The sequence below is a fragment of the Pelobates fuscus genome, chromosome 7, assembly GCF_036172605.1.
Source record: "Pelobates fuscus isolate aPelFus1 chromosome 7, aPelFus1.pri, whole genome shotgun sequence".
In the NCBI taxonomy this organism is placed as follows: Eukaryota; Metazoa; Chordata; class Amphibia; order Anura; family Pelobatidae; genus Pelobates; species Pelobates fuscus.
This window is the reverse complement of record NC_086323.1, coordinates 81,513,082-81,534,401: the sequence shown is the minus strand read 5'-3', so window position 1 is coordinate 81,534,401 and position 21,320 is coordinate 81,513,082. Positions and strand designations below refer to the sequence as shown.

At 40.4% G+C, this 21,320-nt stretch overlaps 1 protein-coding gene across 4 annotated transcripts in view; it reads right to left on the bottom strand.

Moving 5' to 3' along the window:
• BSN (bassoon presynaptic cytomatrix protein) overlaps positions 1–21,320 on the bottom strand; it is a 343,114-nt gene that overhangs the window by 28,562 nt on the left and 293,232 nt on the right. For all 4 annotated transcript variants that reach the window (XM_063426133.1, XM_063426134.1, XM_063426135.1 and 1 more), the window contains one exon: positions 1,226–1,798. In XM_063426133.1, coding sequence (XP_063282203.1) covers positions 1,226–1,798 — 573 coding nt within the window. The remainder of the gene's footprint in view (positions 1–1,225; positions 1,799–21,320) is intronic.

Sequence of the window (21,320 nt, the reverse complement as noted above, 5' to 3'; positions counted from 1 at the left end):
ACATTCACTGTTTGCTCCACCTTTTTTCCTTTTGTGTTTGTATACTAGCAACTGAGCCTACTTGTTGACCCAGAATAAAAACAAGCATCCAGATCTCAAGTAAATGTATACGGTCTGATGGGTCTACTACTTGTTTCGGTGGAATGAAACAGTGAACATTAGTCTGAGTTATTTCCGTAGCAGTGTTTCTCTAGGCAGTCTTCACCGATTAACTAAAATTTTAGAGATCAGCCAATTCTGTTGCAAAAGCAGATCTACAGAACAGAATGTAAAATTCCTCAATGTATAGGAAGGTTGTAGAAGTATACATAATAGATTCTCTGTAGTCGTGGTCTCCATATGAAGTTGTGTACCATACCAGCAAGTTACACATTCTAAATTTACCAAATCAGTAAACCAGATGAACAATAGATAAAGCTGTATTTATTAATCCATAAAGAATAAGTTACACATATTTATGTAACACAATAAAATATATGGAGGATGCAGCTGCAGATCTACAAAAGACAAAAAAAGTACAATAGTGTAGTAAAGTTAAAGTGCAATATGTGTGCTCACAGAGTTACACTCACAAGATGAAGGCTGTTAAAACGCCTTAGGGTACCTTCCCCTTTATAATATTGGGGGGATAATCCAGGACCCCTTTTGTTGATTGACGGCCTTCACACCAGCATTGAAGGCAGGACTCTGTGTGTAATCCAAAGAATTGCTTTATTCCATACAAATATGGTATGATGCCCATCAAAGAAAAAGGGTCCCGGATTAGTCCCCCAATATTCTAAGTGGAGCCACCCTAAGGCGATTTCACACTCTCATATTGTGAGTATAACTCTGCTAGCGCATATATTGCACTTTAACTGTACTGCACTATTGTACTTTTTTTGTCTTTTATAGATCTGCAGCTGTATGCACCAAACATTTTATTGTGTTATATTTGATGCTATAAGGATATATTCTGGGATATCCTTAGAGGAACCTTTATAAAATAGATTTATTACAACCCACTTAACACAGATTCATGAGGGTGTGATTGAAATGCATCACACAAAAATATGTACCTGGAACATTTCTGAAAATGTCTGATTCTACTAATACATGATAATAGAAAAACTCTTTATCCGAGAACTTATTTTTAAAAAAAAGTATATTTTTTCTTACATAGAGTATATATAGTGATCAATATTACAGTGAGCAACATATACATAATATTCCTGTAGAAACATACTTCCTGATCCTTTGCTTTTTGAATCTCCGATGTTCTTCCATTTCTTGTCACTGCTTCCTTTTTGCTACTCAAACTCTTTTGTTTTGGCACCAACTGCTTTGACACCTTTTGAGAATCTACAGAAGTTTTAGACTGAGTTATTTCCTCTGCATTTTTTTTGTCTTCGATATAAATTTGAGATTTCCCCTGTTCGGAACTCCTGAGATTGTTTGACTGGGAAATTCGCTTGTCCTGTGTTGTCTCCAGCTGATGACCTGTAGTTGACTGTGAGATTGTTCTCTGCTGTTGAATTACCGTTCCTGCTTGATGTTGTGGGGATGATGTAGATATAGGTCCCTGTTTCTGATGATGGGGTGAGGATGTCTGACTAGGAGCTGGCTGGTGCCGTGGAGATCCTGCAGATGGCGCTCCTGAAAGATGCTTGGGAGAGCCTGACGGTGTGATTCCTGGTGGATGGCGAGGGGAACCTGGAAGTTGTTGCTTTGATTGTGATATGGGAGAAGGTACAGCATCACCAAGACTTCCTTCTAAAAGCCTCTGAGTTTGGCAGTTCAAACACAGCCATTCATTTTTCTAAAATACACAAAAAAAGATTATCAAAGCTATATCATTTCTGTACATTTACAGAATTCTATACAGATAAATACCCAAAATAACTACTCAATAAGATCACTAGCAGTGTTATTAAACATAGAGCATACTGAACACTGATAACTGAAGTTGTTTTGGGAAGTTGTAAACAAGCATGAAAAAAGCATTAAGAAATACATGTGTTATGCCCACATCACAGTTAACATTGAATTAGAATCATACATGGGCAATGAAACCGTAAAATAAATATGACAACAGTATCAACAGCATGGTTCAATGACAATCAAAAAATTTGGTTTTTTTTGTTTTTGTTTTTTAAATAAAAAGAAAAATCTCAAGGAAAGAGATTCTGTAGAAATTCTCATTCACTTTTTCTATTCTGAACATGAAATGAAAGTAGGTCTTAGCTGAAAGAAAGTGTGATTCATTATAACTAAAATTGTGTTAATTAATGTTATGCATGAAAGATCATACCCAGCTTTATTTGCAGAACAAATAACACAATGTGTACATCTAAATTCAAGTCCTTTTTTAAACCAGTGCCATTGACTAAGTAACACTTACTAAGGATATGTAAGGGTTTGTATTAAATGGAATGTCATCCCTACGCTAAAAAAGCTTAAATCTGCTGTTAACACTAAGTACACATCGGGTTCATTCACTAAACTGAAAACAGAATTGAAAATGTCACAATATAATATAAAAATAATATAATAAATATCCAAGTTATGGCTACAAGTGAGTTATAGAACCTTTCTAATGCTATTTTGACTCACCTTTTGCAATTTGGTTTTCAGTTACAATTAACGCTTGAATAAAGCTGATGGCCATGCATCGGTAACTACTAGATCAGGGTTTAAAATTTTCACTTGCCAGTAGCCATTAGTGAGTGGTCATTTTGAGTAAAAATTAACCCCTGGTGAACATACTATGGCTTGCAGGTGTGAGATATTTGTAGCATAGGACTAGATACTAGATATACTGTATGAGGTGTGCTTTTGTCTCACCTTTCAAAATGTTAAGGTAACTATCTCTTGCATTTTGTGGAGACATTCTGTAGGATATATTTATATTATTTAAGGTTGCTCAACATATTTATACATATGAAATAATTAAGTATTTTTAGGATGCTTTTTTCTAAGTTTTTTTATATATGCCTTTTTCCATTTATAAAACTGAAATATTATTTCACGATGCTTGATTAATGAATGTGGAACTATGACATCCATTCTACATATTTTTGTTAGGAAAAGGCAACATGTGGAACTTCACTAATATGAACCCCCCCCCCGATAAAAAAGACAAAAAGGTAAAAAAAAAAATATATATATATATATAAAAAAGACTTTATTATACATAAAAAAAACCATAAAAATATACCATATATACACAATGATATAAATAAAACTTGAATACAATTTACTCATGTTTACCAATCTTTAGTAATAGGCTCATGGGCAAGTAAAGGGCAAATCCATGGATACCCCTGTTTAAATAGTACAGTGATAAGCAAGGTCAGAAAAATGTACCCATTAATATTTAAGAGCTATCATAGCAATGACATCTGACTGCATATTCCTACTTTTGCGGCATAGGCTCGTGACTTTTAATATATCACATATACCTGACATAATGTTAGACACATTTTGAGATTACAATGCTAAACATTCTGACAAAATACATATTTTAGTATTCAATAGGGACCACCCTAACCAAACACCTGTCAATCTGAATATAGCCTTTTCTTGACCATTTGGGTGAATCAAGCACAGCCCGATCCTGGTAATTAAGTCTATGAAGTAATTATATGTCTAATAATTGTAGTTAAAACAATATATTTAGTAATTTGTTAGTAGTATTTTGTGTCAATGCTAAGAATTCATCACATCCTCTGAGAGCTATGAATTTGTAATTAAATAGCTTTCCACCTAATTCCATTCGAACTAGTATCTAGCTAGATACATTGGGGCTTAAGATGTTTAGGTCATTATTCTCTATTTGTTCTTCATTTAAATGCCTGTTAATATAATTATGGTCTTGAACCTTTAATCTGCCTGTATAAATAACACTGTGCTTTCTCAATAAAGTGATTAAGTTGTTTTCATAGTGATCAGAGTGCAGAGACCTGTATTTTAACTGGATTTTGATATTGTGATGTAGCCACGGGGAACTTTGCAAAATAATGTTTTACATCTCAATTTTAACTTAACTAGAGGAAGCTATGCTAAAAAGGTCTTCCTACACTACCCAGCCTTGCAGCCAAAGGAGCTTCACTTAAGAGACACACTCCCTATTCCAAGTACCAAAAGTATCCGTATTGTTAGTCTGCCAGCAACAAAAGACAGAATTATTCAACTCTAAAAAGAAGAACAGCAATCCGCATACAGTAGGTAGGACAGCTGACATTATGCAGCAACTTTCAAGAAATACAAAGACAGAGCCTTTAATCTGAAATGTTTTAAATGTTCTAATAGAGGCATGTTACACAAAAAGGAGTTTTTCCTTTTCTACCTGCAAGATTTCTTTAACCCTTCCCTGTTTCCTCTTGTATACAGGACGTTAGATTCATGTTCCATTGTAAAGCATTAAAGAGTAAACAAACAATCAAACAAAAACAAAAACGACACACCTTACTAGCTTTACTAAGTATTCTCTCAAAAGATTGCGAGTTGTGTTCCCTCCCCAAATGGCAATTCCTCCATTGAAAGTTTATATGGAGAATACACCAAATGAGGAAGCCTATTAGGCGAAACGCGTTCTGGTGACTATTGGACTTTTTGATTATGCTTTTGTTTTTTATCTGACCTGTTTTGGAATAAATTATTTACTTTTATAGAAATGTAAAGTATTTTATTATTCCTGAAAATACTACTTGAAAATCTTCCCTATCATCTGGAGTGGGGTTTGGATCTCCCTTTAAGGATCCTACTGACATCCAGACCAGAGCCAGGTTATTTTATAGCTCTAAATTTGTGAGTGTGCAATTTAAAGATATCTCAATTATATTGTATTTAAAAAAAATTATCTGCACTATTGTGTTCCCCTCTTTTTCTGTTTCAGCTTTGTTGGCTGTATATTGAAGAGAGGGAAGTATTTACAGCTCCACCTATTTTTGCGTATAGTATTATATGTATGTGTGAAGGTTAAGGGGATACCTCACAGGTGTTTGTGAGCTGTTTACACTATTCTGGGACATACTTTTCCTATTGTTGGTCTATATTATGCAATTATGTCTAAAAAAGTAATTTTTTAATAAAGAAGGACCTGCACAAACAGAACAAGTGACCGAATGCATACACACAGAACTCAGGGAGAAGTCACACTTCTTCCCGAAGAATATGATCTCAGATCAAATTAAAACTTTCAAAACCATGGTAATGAGTAAAATAAATAAAAATTAAAAAAAATAAACAAATTTCAACAGAATATGTCTCTCAAAGAAAAAAAAGATTTAATAAGTATGCAAAGAAATGACAACCTCATCATCAAACCTGCAGACCTAGGTGGAGGGGTGGAAGCCCTCTCAAATGACCAATACACCCATGAAGTGGAGAGAATACTATCCGACATCAGTACAATTAAAAAGCGGACAACAAATCCTACGGGCACAGTTAAATAAAAATTTGAGAGATATATACAAAAGGGAGTAGACACGGGCATATTAATTGAAAGGGAAGGCAAGTATTTATCTATATCACATCCTAAATTTCTGTTTTTTTTACCACCTACCGAAGATACATAAGAACGTGCAACATCCACCAGGCCGACCCATTATATCAGGAATAGACTAGATTTCATCTAGAGTTTCAGATAATATAGATACTCTACTTCAGCCATTAGTGGTTAAAAATGCAGCCTACCTTAAAGACACTATTCATGTCCAACGACTCCTGTAAAATACCATATGGGAAAAAGTAACGTAACCAGTGACGTGACCTCTCTATATAGTATTATTCCCCACGATATAGGACTGAAAGTTGTTAGACATTTTTTAGCTAAATCACATTTTAAGGAAGAGCAAATGAAGAGCATTTTAGAAGGAATTTTACTTATTTTAACCAGTAACTTTTTTTGGTTTGAGAACTCTTCTATCTACAGATTCGAGGTATGTCTGATTTACAGGGAGAAAAATATGAATAAGACAAAAAAAGTACCTTTTATATGCAATTTTAATGCGAACAGTAAACAAGTAAATAGAGCGATTAGGAAATACTGGTACATTCTGCAAGATGACCCAATCCTGAAGAATGTCTTACCGAGCTAAAATTACCTAAAGAGGAGCGAAGAATCTAAAACGATCCTTCGTTCACAGTAGTAACAACCCTGGAATATCCAAACATTTTTTAAATCAGAACACAGGTTTCAATGGCTGTAATTCAAGTCTTGCATGCAGATCAACTAAAAGCAACAAAGACATTTGTAAAAAGATTACCATTTTAAAAGATTACAAAAAAAAAAGAGTTCACCAATAGAGACCAACTTACATGTTTTTCAAAAGGTGTCATATGTACTGAAATGCCCCTGCACCCTACTATATTTAGGAAGGAATATAAGATGCATCAATGTAAGAATAGCAGAGTACATAAGAATCATTAAAAAAGGATTGAAGACCCATAGCATCTCCAGTCATTTTAACATGTTTCATCGTACGTTCCGACAGGTATACTGATTTTTTTTTAAAATTCTTTATTTTTATTGTGCATAAGGTAACAAAGGGCCACAATAGCATACACAAGCTTTATAGTAACAGGTATAGTACAAATAACGTGGCGTAAGAGTGGTCAGCACATTTTTGGATTTAGTTAGAGTAAGAGTAAAGACAGTGGGTATACATAACGTTTCAACTTGTCAGCATATATTCTGTCTGTGGCGTGCGTAACATTTTAGAACATGTTTGAACAAAACGATAGGCAGTTAGGAGGTGTTTGGTCCTGTCTTAGGTAAGCATGTCTAGCGATGTTGTAATAGTGTCATGCATATCTTTTAAAACAATAAGGTCCCTACTTCGTCTAGTGAGACTATGCATATGCCATAATGTGTTATCATTAGCTAACCCGTTGTGGTGAGAGGACATATACATTGCTGCCCCACTGGTGAGGCACTAAAGGGGTTGTGTAGGGATGGGGGGTAATGCTTGCTATATTAAAAGGCAAGGAGGTGGGCAGTATTATAGGAAAGTCAATCTTGGGTCATTGCTATAACCTCGGTGGTTGGAGGTTTCAGTCTCTGGGGCCCCAGATCAGGGGGGGAGTTCATCCAATTACGGCTTTCGGCTGGTACCTTGAGCGTTCTGGAGGTGCATCAGTGGTTCCCTGCGCCATCTTGTGAGTTTGCTGCAGGTGCTGGGTCACTTGTGTTGTGTCACTCTTTGTGCAGAGTTGGTCCCCGTGTTGTTGGGTGCCGAGCCGCTGGTCAGGAGAAATGCTTGGCTGTGTCCTGTGTTTTGTTGTCCCGGGGATTTTAGCCTGTGAGAGGGAGGGTGCACCCGATTTGCCTGCTGCCTTTTTCCCGCTCTGGGCCCGCTGGTGTCTGTATTGCTGGACCGCCATCTTGGATGCCCGTGGTGTTTGTCTATAGTGACTGCGTCTTGCAGTCGGCCGGATCCAAGCGGCTACCATTGCCTCCGCCTGGCGGTATGTCGCTCCTCTGTTCCGCAGGATGTCCCTGAAGCTAGTGCACAGGTAGTCAAAAGTTTCCAGAGGGGACCCGGGTGGTTGGGTGCAAGTATTCCGGTCTGTGTGCTTGTGCTGTGTGGCCATCTTGGTACCACCACGTGGGTCAGTTGCCCCAGTTTTGCTCTTGGCTGGATCACTCTATTTCCTTCCTGGCCGTTGTGACCAGTGGGGACCGGGATCTCCCCCGCCGGTCCAAAGGGGGGGGGGGTGATTTGTAGAGCTGTCGCTTGAAGGCTCTCTCACCGAGGTGGGCAGCCGCCTCGCCTCGGTTTCGGCTTCTGCATTTGTGTCTCCGTCGTTCCGGCCTCGTCGGGCCCTGGGGTGGTGTCGTTGGATTCCTGGGGGCACCCCCGATGTGGGTGGCGCACCCCTGGGTAGTTTTGGGCTAAGTAGCTGCTGCTTTTGCCCCAGAATATGCCCGCTTGGCAGGAGCTCGTGCCAGGCACGTCTGCACAGCTCGGTGGTTAAGCTCCGCCCCCAGGTATACTGATTTTATATGTATTATCATCAAAGGAGGAAAAGAGATTGCATCGTGCAAGCCTATTGCTGCAATGGAATGCACAAACATATGTAATGCGTTCTATTGACATATGAGAGGCGCAACTAGGAAACACGGACGGCCTGAGGTTGGAACGCATGATGCGTTCCAGACACTGGAGACTGGATCCAGAAGAAGGTCTCCGGCGGGTATTTAAAAAGACACTAAAGAACCCTGAAGAATTATACTGACTGAGGAAGCCCTAGTTACAAGGTGAAACGCATTTCGGATTACCAAAGACTTAAAACATTAGTCATGGACTTTTTTATTGAACTTTAATCACCCATTCTATTGTATCCTGCACTTTGCTTTTAATCTCATGTAAAATAAAGGACCATTTATTGGGAAAGAAGCCTCTGCATCATTTGCTACCAACAGCATTTAAAGCAAGCATGTCAAATTCACGGCCCACAAGGACCATCTTTGTGGCCCGGCGAGCCGCGAGTACATGCTTAATGTTCCAAGCAGAGTAGGCACCTGCTTTCCCCATATTGCACGTGCCTACTTTGCTAACATTTACCCGGCCGAGGAGGAGGGCTGTGAGGGAGCTCAGTGTTCCAGCTCCTCATTGCTCCCTCGTGCGCGCCGACTGAAGTGAAGCCGGGCGCCGGGATAAGATGTCATATTCCGGCACCCGGCATCACTAAACTGCCCGCGGGAGCAGTGAGGAGCAGGAAGGACCCCAGGGAGATGCTCCAAAAGGTTAGGAGCAATAAATAAAAGTATGTGTGTGTAAGTATGTGAGTGTGTGTCTGTCAGCAAGTATGTGTGTGTGTCTGTCAGTCTGTGTGTGTGTCTGTCAGCAAGTATGTGTGTGTGTCTGTCAGTGAGTATGTGTGTGTCTGTCAGTGTGTGTGTGTGTCTGTCGGTGAGTATGTGTGTGTCAGTCAGTGAAAGTGTGTGTGTGTCGGTTTGTCTGTGTGTCTGTCTGTCAGCAAGTATGTGTGTGTGTCTGTCAGTGAGTATGTGTGTGTCTGTCAGTGTGTGTGTGTGTGTCTGTCGGTGAGTATGTGTGTGTCTGTCAGTGTGTGTGTCTGTCTGACAGTGAGTATGTGTGTGTCTCTCATTGAGTATGTGTCTGTCTGTCGTCTGTATATGTGTGTCTGTATGTGTATGTCTGTAAGTATGTGTGTGTGTATGTGTGTGTCAGTGTCTGTATGTGTGTGTGTCAGGGTCTGGGTCCAGAGAACATGGGGCGCCGCTCCAAAAAGCAGTGGGCAGATCCGGGACCGGCTGCCGAGATATAGAAAGCCTATTCAGACAGCTGCAGCACCCCGTGCAGTCGAAGATGGCGCCAACCGCAGCCTACTCCACGGCTTCGTCGGAAGCTGAGAGCACACAGGAGGATGATTTCCCTGCCACAATACCAGCCACACTGCCTATCAAGGTATGTGGGACTTGGGGATGCTGCTCCCTCGACCAAGGCAGACATTAAAGCCTTACTGCAGGACCTTAAGGCCATGTTTCAAGCCGACATAGCAGTAGTGAGAGAGGACGTCGCCACACTGACAGGCCGTGTCCAGGCAGTGGAAGGGGAACTGGGAGGTACACATGTGGCACAATCAGCCACAGACGCTGCACTCCATACCATGCAAAAGAAATGTTGTGAAATAAAGCCCGCAATATAAGGATAAGAGGCATACCCAAATCAATCTCACCAGAGGAACTGCCTCACTACATACGGCCAATTATGGCCACATTGCTAACACCTAAGCAAGTCAAGCAAGCTGCAACTGACAGATGCCACCGATTGCCCAAGGCAGCCAAGGCACCCCCAGAGGCCCCAAGGGACGTGCTCCTGCAATTTCAAAGGGACTCTGACAAGATAGCAGTCCTGGAAACCACAAGAGTATCCCCCTCACGGTCTTTTGAGGGCTCGCAGCTGTCCTTTTACAAGGACCTTTCAAGAGCAACCATGCAATGGAGGCAATCACTCCGCTCCACCACAAAGCTTCTGAGAGAGGCTGAAATCCAGTACAGATGGGGCCCAAACCACCTAGCGGCAGAAAAAAACGGCAAGAAGCTATTTTTACAAGTTGACAGTTCTCAAGCTCATAACTTTTGCACCTAAAAACCCCAAAAAACCTCATGTAGCTTATACCTGAATGTTAGGTGGCTACGCATTAATGATTGCTGCTATAATCTGTAACCTGCTTCAAACCTGTTCCAACTGCTAACGGTACTGTAATGCAATCTAAACTATGTACATATGTGATGTGAACAAAAATAAATAAATATCCTAATAATAATAATAATAATAATAATAATAATAATTCCGCCAGGACAAGACCAAATGCAGAGGATATGGCAGCGGACACCTGGTAGAATCCAGTGAATTTTGCAGACCCTACTAAAACACATTGACATCTTACAGCGGCTATAGTGGATATGGTGCTTGAGGCGTCCCTTAAAAAAAAAAAAAAAACAGGAACCAGGGTGTCTCAATGAGCCTAATATGGTGTTGCAGATGCATGCCTGACATATTTTGGTTTTATTTACAGCTTTAGCCTGTCTCCGGGAAAATAAATATATAAATAAAAAATAAGCATAAATAAATATAATTATTGTAAATAAATTTTGTATAAATGTATTTATTTTTTATAAATAAAAATAAATATTAAATGCACACACTTATAAAACTAAAAATATCACATAGAAACACACTATTTGCCCCCAGAATATGTTGCTTAATATATACAAAACGACTAAGCCTGCTACATTTTGATGAGGCATGCTTATATAACTGTAACCATGGGCTCCTTGATTCAGTCATTGAGAGGTAGCTAATGTTTCGTCTGGGTAGAGTGGTTGAAGAATTAGCTTTACCAAACAAGGTGAAGCCATCCAGTAAATTAGCTATTCTTAATGGCTGCTGGGGTAGATGAATCAGATTTTCTTTCTAAAATTTCAATCTAGTTATGCAATATACATTTTCCATACATTTCAGCAGTCACCAGATCGCTTTAATCTGGACGTTATTTAATACCTATTTTAAATAGTGCTAGATATATGCATGTATACTTGATGATTTTATAGCTTACCACAATATTAATACTTTTTTGTTTATTTAGCCATTAATCTATACTTGGATATCTATACTTCAAACAAAGGTAATGTCATGCACACACCTCCTTTTAATTCAACTACCTATGTCCCATCAGTGCTTTGTAAGGAAAAGCTCAACTCATACTCACGTCAAATGGATTGTAACGTTATTTAGCATAGTATATTCTTTCCTAAAGGAAATAAAGCCAAACAAGACCATCAGTGTATTAAAACCTTCTGAACCGAGGGCATGTCTAGGTGTGGAGAAAGATGGCCGCTTGAGCTCTTTGCTCTGCACCACGAGGTCGGCTAATTTGTGTTACTGTGAGTTTCCAGTGGGGGATAACAAGCATTTTCTAGGATGTCGCAGTCTAAGACCCGCTGGCACCAAGACAGAACTGACAAATTAAACTTTTTCGCCCAGAAGAAGGTAGCAGCCTTTGCTCTGCAGACCGCTGATGCAGGCATTCAAGATGGCGCCGGGCACTCTGGAGGAAGCAGCCAGTGGTCGGAAGTGGAACAGCACCTGAAGGGGAACCACTTACCACAGCATTTCTCAAACAAGCCTTGGATAAACAATCACAACAGCTGATTTAAATTTGGCAAACCAGCATTGCAGAACTGAAACTAGACCTGCACAAGTTGGGCTCCCGTACAGCACAAGTGGAGACAAAGATGGAGGAACTTGTAGACGCGCATAATACATCTGCAAACATGGTAGATACCTAATTGTAATATGTATACTGAACAATGCATTGTATACTTTAGTGAATATTTATGCGCCAAATGAAAACCAGAGGAACTTTTTACACAGTGTGTTCACAAAGGTGGCATCTGCACAAAGGGGCACTATTATTATTTGCGTAGACATAAATCATGTCTTAGACCCTAATTTAGATACTTCAGTACTGACACACACAGATAGGCATCAGTCCCTCAAATCACAATGCAAAGCACTGACAAACCTTTGCTCCAATTTAACTTGTATGATAGCTGGAGGACACTGCACCCCTCAGATAGATGTTACTCCTATTATTTGAAATCTCACAAGACCTACTCCAGGATAAATGTTACTTTTGGCAGGTCCTTCTCTTAATTTGGTAAAGTCATGTACCATAGGGGACATTGTTTGGTCGGACCACACGCCACTGGTAACGACATTTAGGGACGACTTTACTTTTAGGGGCTTTAACCCGTGGAGACTAAATTACTCTATACTGTGGGATGAGAAGTTCTGCTCAGAAATTGAATCTGAACTCATGTAATATTTCTCTCTCAACACCGGAGATGTCCTCATCCCTAACTTAGCAGGCCCATAAAGCAGTCATCAGAGGTTTGTTCATAACACGTGCCTCTTTCCTCAAAAAAAGTCTCTCAAGCCAAATCATTAGATCTCTTACATAGACTGCGTGATGTCTCTACCTCCCATTTGCTCACCCCCAAACCTGCTGACACCACACTTACAGCTCAAATCCAAACCAAATGAAATGATATTAACATTGCTCATACAACCTGTACCCTTCATAAACTCAAAACCAAAGAGTACATCATGGGTAATAAAGTAAGTTCGCTTTTAGCTAGAAGATTTAGGGATGCACATGCCCAATCCAAAATATCCCATCTCCTGTCGGAAGGCGGGAAAAAAGTGATCAAACCTCAGGAGATTAGCAATCTTTTCGCAGAGTTGTATAGCAAACTCTACCAGTGGCGGCTCTAGACTTTATGAGGCCTTAGGCGAAACTCAAACAAGAGGCCCCCAACTAACACTCATAATAAAAAAAACATATAGGGGTTGCATCTTGTGTATAATGAGCTGTAGTTATAATGTATGACTGGTTTGCAGTGCTGGATACAGAGTGCTAGTCTCTGTATTCACTGTTGGGGTGAGTGTGGCACGGTTAAAGGAGAAAGTGTGACAGGGCGAGGGGAGGTGAGAGTGACAGGATGAGGGAGGGTTATGTGACAGGGTGAGTGTGGCATGTCTAGGCAGGATGAGTGACAGGATAGGAGAAGTTAATGTGATAGGGTAAAGAGGGGGTGAGTTTGACAGGGTTATGGGTTATGTGTTGAACGGCTGGAGTAGGGAGTGTGACAAGGCAAGGGAAAGTGAGCCGGACATGATTACGTGACAGGGCGAGTGTGGCATGGTTGGGCCCACGTGAAAGGGTTAATGTGAAAAAGGATGAGTGTGACAGGGTTGGGGGTGAGTGTGACAGTATGAGAGAAGATGAGTGTGATAGGATTAGGGGGATTAATGTGATAGGGTGAGTGTAGAAGAGCGAGGGCCAGTAATTGTGGTATGGATGGAGGGGGTGAGAACAACAAGATTAGGAGAGGTTAATGTGAGCGAGGTGAAGGGGGCATGACAGCATGTGGGGGGTGACAGTGTGTGGGGTGGCTGTATGTGTGTGTAGAATTGTGACGGTGGGTAGGTGAGAGTGTGGGAGGCAGTGTTGGAAAGGGTGACAGTGTGTGCAGGGGCAGTGTGTGGGAGGGGGGACCGTATGTATTGGTGACATAGTGTTGGGGGCTGACAATATGGGTTGCAAGTGTGTGAAAGGGAAACAGGCTGAGAGAGCAGTGTGGAGGAATGTGACACTTTTGGGGTCAGGGTGTGAGTGGGTGACAGTGAGGAGGAAGATGACAGTGTGTGACAGTGTGGGGGGACAGGGTGTGTTACAGATTGGAAGGGCAAGGTGTATGGGACACAGTGTAGTGAGGGCAGGGTGTGTGACAGCATGAGGGGGCAGTGTGTATGACAGTGTAGGGGGGCAGGGTGTGTGACCATGTAGGTGGCAGAGTGTGTGGGAGACAGTGAGGGAGAGCAGGGTGTGTGACAGTGGGGGGCATTTTGTGTGAGAAATTGTGTGGGGGCAGAGTGTGTGGCGGACAGCGTGGGGGGGCAGGGTATGTGGTGGTCACTGTGGGTGGCAGGGTATGTGTGGGAAGGTTATGTGGTGGTCAGTGTGGGGGCAGGTTATGTGGCGGTTTTGCGGCAGTGAGGGTGGGCAGTGTTGGGGCGGAGAGGGTGGGAGGGCAGTATTGGGGCAGTGAGGGTGGGTGGGCAGTGTTGGGGCAGTGAGGGTGGGTGGGCAGTGTTGGGGCAGTGAGGGTGGGAGGGCAGTGAGGCTGGGAGGGCAGTGTTGGGGCAGTGAGGGTGGGAGGGCAGTGTTGGGGCAGTGAGGGTGGGAGGGCAGTGTTGGGGCAGTGAGGATGGGAGGGCATTTTTAGGCACAGTGTGTGTGGAGGCTGTGACAAGCCTCCACACACTAAAATACATTTTTTTATTATATAATTACCTGGTGGTCCAGTGGTTGAAATTCCCTGGTGGTCCAGTGGCAGCAGTCCCTGGTGGTCCAGTGGTTGAAATTCCCTGGTGGTCCAGTGGCAGCAGTCCCTGGTGGTCCTGTGGTTGAAATTCCCTGGTGGTCCAGTGGTTGAAATTCCCTGGTGGTCCAGTGGGATGACTGTTCTGTCTGCAGCTCTTGCAGCTCCGCGAGAGCTGCAGACCTTGTTCTCGCGAGAGCCTGTCAGAGCGTTGCCGTGGTAACCCGCGGCAACGCTCTGTAAGCCCGCGAGAACCACATTATGTGATCTGCAGCTCTGCACTCGGCGGAGCTGCAGATCAGAGGCTGGCTCTCCCTGTGGGCAGACCATGTGGAGGGGCCACCCGGCGGCATACTGGGCAAGCCGCCGGGCCCCCTCTCACTGTCGGATCCTCGGTCATTGACCGAGGACATGACAGTTCAGTCTGCCCTGAGGCGATTTAGGCGGCCGCGAGGCCCCAGCAAGCGCGAGGCCTTAGGCGGCCGCCTAAATCGCCTAATTAGAGAGCCGCCTCTGAACTCTACAACCTTATAAATGACTCACTGGTCCACCAACCTACTGAGGAAGGAATAGCAGCTTTCTTGTCCAGCGTTCACTTACCTCGACCTCACAAGCAACATCTTTAGCAAGGCCTATATCGCTAGTAGAAGTAGAAACTGTTATACAAAACCTGCCATCACACAAGGCGCCTGGCCCAGATGGACTCCCCAACATGTATTACAAAAGGTTCTCCTCCATCCTCTCCCCACAATTGGTCTCGCTATTCACATCGACTATGGACCTAAAGTCCCTACCAACTGATATGCTCACGGCTAATGTTGCCACTCTTCCGAAACCTGGCAAACCACCCATCAAATGCGCTATATCCCTACTAAATTCAGACGTTCAAATCCTAGCCATCGTTTATGCCAATAGATTGACCTCAATTCTCCCGACCATCATACACTCAGACCAAGAAGGTTTTGTAATGGCACACAGGGAGCAGATGGAACGTGTAAAGCCCTCGCACTTTTGCATACCATGCATAAACAATCACCCAACAGCTTCCTATTATCATTGTACACTGAGAAAGCATTTGACCGTCTGCATTGGACGTTCTTGCAGGCGGTCATGACAAAGTTTGGCTTTCCCACCCATTTCATCTCAGTCGTCAGATTTTTGTTGAACAACCCTGAGGCTTGAGTTTTTACATCAGGCTTCCAATTGATCCCCTTCCACATCACAAATGGGACTAAGCAGGGGTGCCCCCTTTCTCTGCTCTTATACATCCTGGCCTTAGAACCGTTAGCCGAGTCAATTCAATCAGGGATATTACTGGTGTCAAAGTTAGGGACACAGAGTACAAGTTGAACTTTTTTGCGGACAATATCCTGCTGACCATAACCAACCCTCATTCACCCCTACCAGCATTCCACTGCATACTACAGGCATACAGTCGTTGTTCATACTATAAGCTAAACCTTACAAGACACCGGTCATGGGGGTGAGGATGGAGGATGATTACTTATCAGATTTACAACAACATTATTCATATGACAAGAGAACAAGTTGATCTGGAGAAACTTGCTTAGCTGCTGCAACAGGACATCAGAAAGTATAAATATAAGAACATTTGATCTCAAACGGATCTACAGAGCGATGCTAAAGAGAGCAAAATGTCAATGACAAGCCCTGCAGTTACGTATATCTGAAGATACTTATCAAACATGATTTGTGAATGAAAGATTAAATCTCTGGCTTAAATCAAATAGATTAAGTAAGGCAAATTATACTCCGCTCTGTCTGTCACTGCAGACCTTAGGTTAATAACGTGAAAATGCTTCTTCTTTAACCTACAATTTTATAGGATTGTTGTGATACATGAAATTGTAATGGGATATATTCAAGAAATAGTGAATGTTTGCAATAAATGTAAAAGTGATTTGCAAACATTCAGGTTAAAATTGCCAATCTGTGACTATGGCTAAATTTAAGATTTTTTTTTTCTTCCAATTTTGGCCTAAATTTCACATCTCTAGACTGTAAACTGTGTCACTGTGTAATGGTCTCACTTATTGTAAAAAATCCCCCCCCCCCCCCCCACTTTTCATAATATTGTAAAGTGCTATGGAATTAGTTGGCAGTTGGCACTATATAAATAACCAATAATAATAATAATGTAGTTTTAATTTCACCACCCTCCACTGCTTATCTGAATAAACTGGCTGAGATGACAGCCATTTCCTGGTATTACATGTAGGGAAGTAGTTGTTATATGTTTATGGGGCTATTGGAAACTTGCAAAAATGTGTGCGTGTGCATAAGTAGGTATACAGTTTTTATTCTATTATCGTATATTGTTCATTTTTATATTATTTTTTTTAGATAATTAAGTATGGTTGGTAATTTAACAAAAGGTCACCGAACCTGACGGACTTTTTCTTTTGGGGAGTTATCAAAAAATAAGATTATTATATTTACCCATTATATATGAATACATATATTTCTCTCTCTCTATATATATATATATATCTAGATCTATATATATATATATATATATATATATATATAGAGAGAGAGAGAGAGAGAGAGAGAGAGAGAGAGAGAGAGAAATGCACTCAGGGGGCTTGCCAAGTGGGCTTGCCAATGAGTGCCAAGCCCATGTTGGATATATATATATATATATATATATATATATATATATATATATATAGATATATATATATATATATAGAGAGAGATATTTATATTATTTATAAAATATTATACAAGGAAAGATACATTGCGATTTATCTCGTTTTCAAGTATGTCCTGGGTCCACAAAACATTGCATTGATACATTAGGGTACAATAAAATACAAAAACAATATTAATACACAATATATACAACATTTAACATGGAACATGTAGTAAATATATAATCAACCACAACGTGCATTCTGTTTTGAGGTAGGTAGAGAGGGATCTCTTCAAGGACTTTAGGCCTGGGGAAGATTTTAAAGTGTGCCGGAGGTCGTTCCACAATTGCGTCGCTCTGTAGGAGAAGGAGGATGAGACCACTTTCTTTTTTGTATTGAGGTAGACTAAATAAAGTGCTGGTACTGGATCAGAGGTTATAGGAGGTGGGAACAGCCGAGGAGAGCATTCTGCTCAGGTAGGGTGGAAGCTTCTCAGAAAAGCTCTCAAACGCAAGGCTGGAAAGATGAAGGGTGCGTCTGGATTCATTGCTAAACACAAATACACACACCAGTCAAGCCATAAGACTTGCTTTTCCCACAGAAATCTCACTTTAACAGTGCTCTCACTACTGAAAGGGATTCTGGGTAGGTGTATACAAATGACATCAACAAAGAACAAAAATTTTGCCTCATAATTCCACGTTATACATAGATTCCTTGGAGTATGTGTCTGCTGTATATAACAGCTTTGAAACACAACTCAGGAAGAGGAGCAAAGCCGGTGAACCACTCATGGGCAGCTGTTTCATTGTTAATCAGCATGAGGTTCGTTACTGGCTTGCAATGGAGGCTTGGCGTTACTTGTAAAGTACATACCAACAGAGTTGTGGTGGGGAACAACCACACTTTGTTCCCCACCACAACTCTGTTGGTATGTATGTGTGTATGGTATATACACACACACACACAAACACACACAACACTATATCAAAATAGAAAGGACCGGGGGAAGTTAGATTTGAGGGAACAGGTTGTGTCAATTAGCAAAAGCTGTATTTGTATTAATGGCATGGGAACATTCTCAGGTGGCGTGTGGAGAAGCTGGTTCTTCTGGTAGTTTGTGCACTAGCCCAAGAAAAAATGGGATGACTTTGTAGGGAATGTCCACTCCAGTAATACCTAACTGCACAGCTCCAAGACACAACAGATCAAGATACACCAGATCTTATTGAGGATAAGCATAGGGGAGGCTGGGGTTCTTCCAGGAATAATTAAATTTGAGAAAAAAATAACATTTGTGCTTCGGATGCTTTACTATTCTATATATTTCTTTCAAACATAATCATCTAATAGGCTTACTCATGAAGCTGAGAATTATGGAGAAATAACTGACTTGGAAAAAACTTTTATATGGACTATTTTGACTGCCAGTTTTTCAAAATGCCAATTAATCTAAAACAGCTCAGAGTATGCCAGATTTGCTGTGTACTTTCAAGCTGATCTATTTTTTGTTGTTGTTGCTGCATTCACACCACAGCATTTAAACTATAAGCTCAAACATGACCATGTCATGGACGAAATAACACAGTATTTTCTGAAATCCCATACAAGGAATCCTAAATATAATGATATCTATCACATTGTGGTGCTCCAGTGCACAAGTCACAAAGCTGTACATGCAAAGACGTATCTGGTGAGACACAGTTTTTTTTTTTTTTTATCTAACCTCGGATGACAAGCCGTAGGAATGCGAATGGTCTAGATTTACAGATACATTTACACAGAAGAAGACATATTGGATTTGAAATAAACTGAAATAATTCAATCATCTCTGCCACGTCTCACACCCCTGTTCAATTTTAAATGTTTGCTTACTTGCAGAGCTAAGGTTCAACAAATATACAATTTACCATTTTGGATTAGATGCCTATAAAGTTTATATATTTCTATATTATTTTATCAAAACATTATTTTTCATTGTATTAACCCTATATCCTTATATCCCCTATATTCGGTTTTCCTTAAGTCTAAAAATACAATCTCAGGTTTGTAGGAGAAGCACCAACATGCATTGCACTGATATGTGCATTATCAGCAAACAGATCAAAGGATCTTCTGCATTTATAGCTATTATACTCACTTGGAGATGCAAATAATTAAAAGTGAAACAAGAATAGTGAGGTCAAAATCAGGACCATTCTGTAAACCCTGGCTGGCAGGTATGTTGGTTTATTTAATCTCATGGAAATATATTCAAAATAACAGAATATCATGTTTATGTGGGAATATGTGTCACTGATAACCTTTTCATTGGTTTGTGCTCATTATATTGGCTTGGACCAGAAAGGTCCATGACTGGTATTCAGTTTTCATTGACAAATTTGTTTCTCCACTAGGTTTACAGCAGCAATGCATTGAAAGGAAATGTTAAAGGAACACTACAGCGTTGGGAATACAAATATGTATTCCTAACTCTTTAGTGCCCTAGTCCCTGTTTAGGGTTAAAATATGTATTTTACGTACTTTTTTTCCTTGCCCCACCGGCCTCCTGAGGGAAGCTTCGACTCTTTGGCTGAGATCATTGAGCTTGATGATCTCAGCCTATCCACTGCTTTCCCATATAAAAAAGCACTGGGAGGCTACTGTGGATGAGCAGCAACACTGTGCCAATCAGATGATCTCTCTAAGATGAAGTTGTCTGTGCAACAATAGTGTTCCTTTTAGTAGGAAAGTAATTTTTAAACATTGCTATTCATTGCTTTCTTGTAATATAAATCAAAAACTATCCTTTCTATGAATAGAGTTTGGAGAAAGGTTACATAAAGAATGTAGAGAAACAAAACAAATACAAGCAATTCCATTTCCATTTTTGATGACCTGTCACTATATTTCTCTCATATTTAATTGAATGGATTACTTCTGTATATACAACCCATAAATTTCATCTACAAGGGAAGCAACACAAATTCCAAAATGCAAATAAAAGCGAAGATTTTTTTTTAATATGGGAACAAAATGCAAACACTGACATGATTAGATGTTGGGGGGGGGGGGGGGGGGGGATTATTACTTTTTAATTCTGCTTGAAATCAACAATCAACATAATTATTCAGTATATAGTTGCAATTAGTTAATGTGATAAGAAAACAGATGCTGTTTTTGAAATTATTTTTATACATCTGTAGTTCTGTGTTCTAGATAGAAAATAAATTGCTTTAGTTACCGTGTTATAACTTAAAAATAAAAAATCAGAAGCAGACATTTCAGAAAGAATGCATTTCTGAGATTCACATGTCATCTGCTATTCTTTTCCTGTTATATAACTCCTTTCAAACCAGATCACACAATTTTCAGATTACTCATTATTCTATAGAAGTTTGTTTTAAACAGACATCCAATATTATATAACATACTATATAACATATATTATAATAATTCTTTCATCAAGTTTTGTAAGGAAATATATATTTATGTTTTTACATACTGACAGTTTCTCTGATCTTCCCTGCTCCACTCCCTGTACAGATGCAAGGAAGACCATAGAGACTGTCGGTTTTCAAACACTGTCTGACCCAAGGTCCGTACATATGAATGGATGAAGGATCCTGTCTACTAAAGGTAAATACTAAAAGGTAGGGATTTGTTTTCTTACTCTTTACATAAAGTTATTTAAAAAGAAAAATCTACTTCATTTTGAAACTTGACAAAATAATTATTATATTAATAAATAGTTTAAGGCAAGAATTGTCCTTTAAAGGTACCTCCAGACTTCTGTGTCCTCACTTTTTATTTTACAAAAATCTCGATTTCAATAGAAATTTGCACTTTTGAAAATGAACCCTGTTACATCCCTTTAGCTGTCAATCAGATACCAGGTCCAGTTACTTCCTGGTTGTTTAGCTCAGTGGAGCTGAACTCAAGAGGCAGCAATTGCTCAGAGCATCTGCCTTGCAAATATGTCTCATTGAGCTGCATTGGCAAGTCTGATTGGACAGCCACAGAAAGTCTTGGCGGGGTTAGCAGGGGAAGGCTTGCAAAGGCAGCAGACAAGAGAACTGCAGCTTTTGCAAGAGGCTTTTAGATATAACCCCAATGAGAAAAATGCATAAATAAATACATGCAAGTTTTCATTGGAGGTATATCTACTAAACACTTTTTTTTTTGGGGGGGGGGGGCAGTGGAGTGTCCCTTTAATACTAATTGTTTGTTAATAATGTGTACATATATTATTTCTTCTGCTAAAATAGGCCCACCTTGTATCA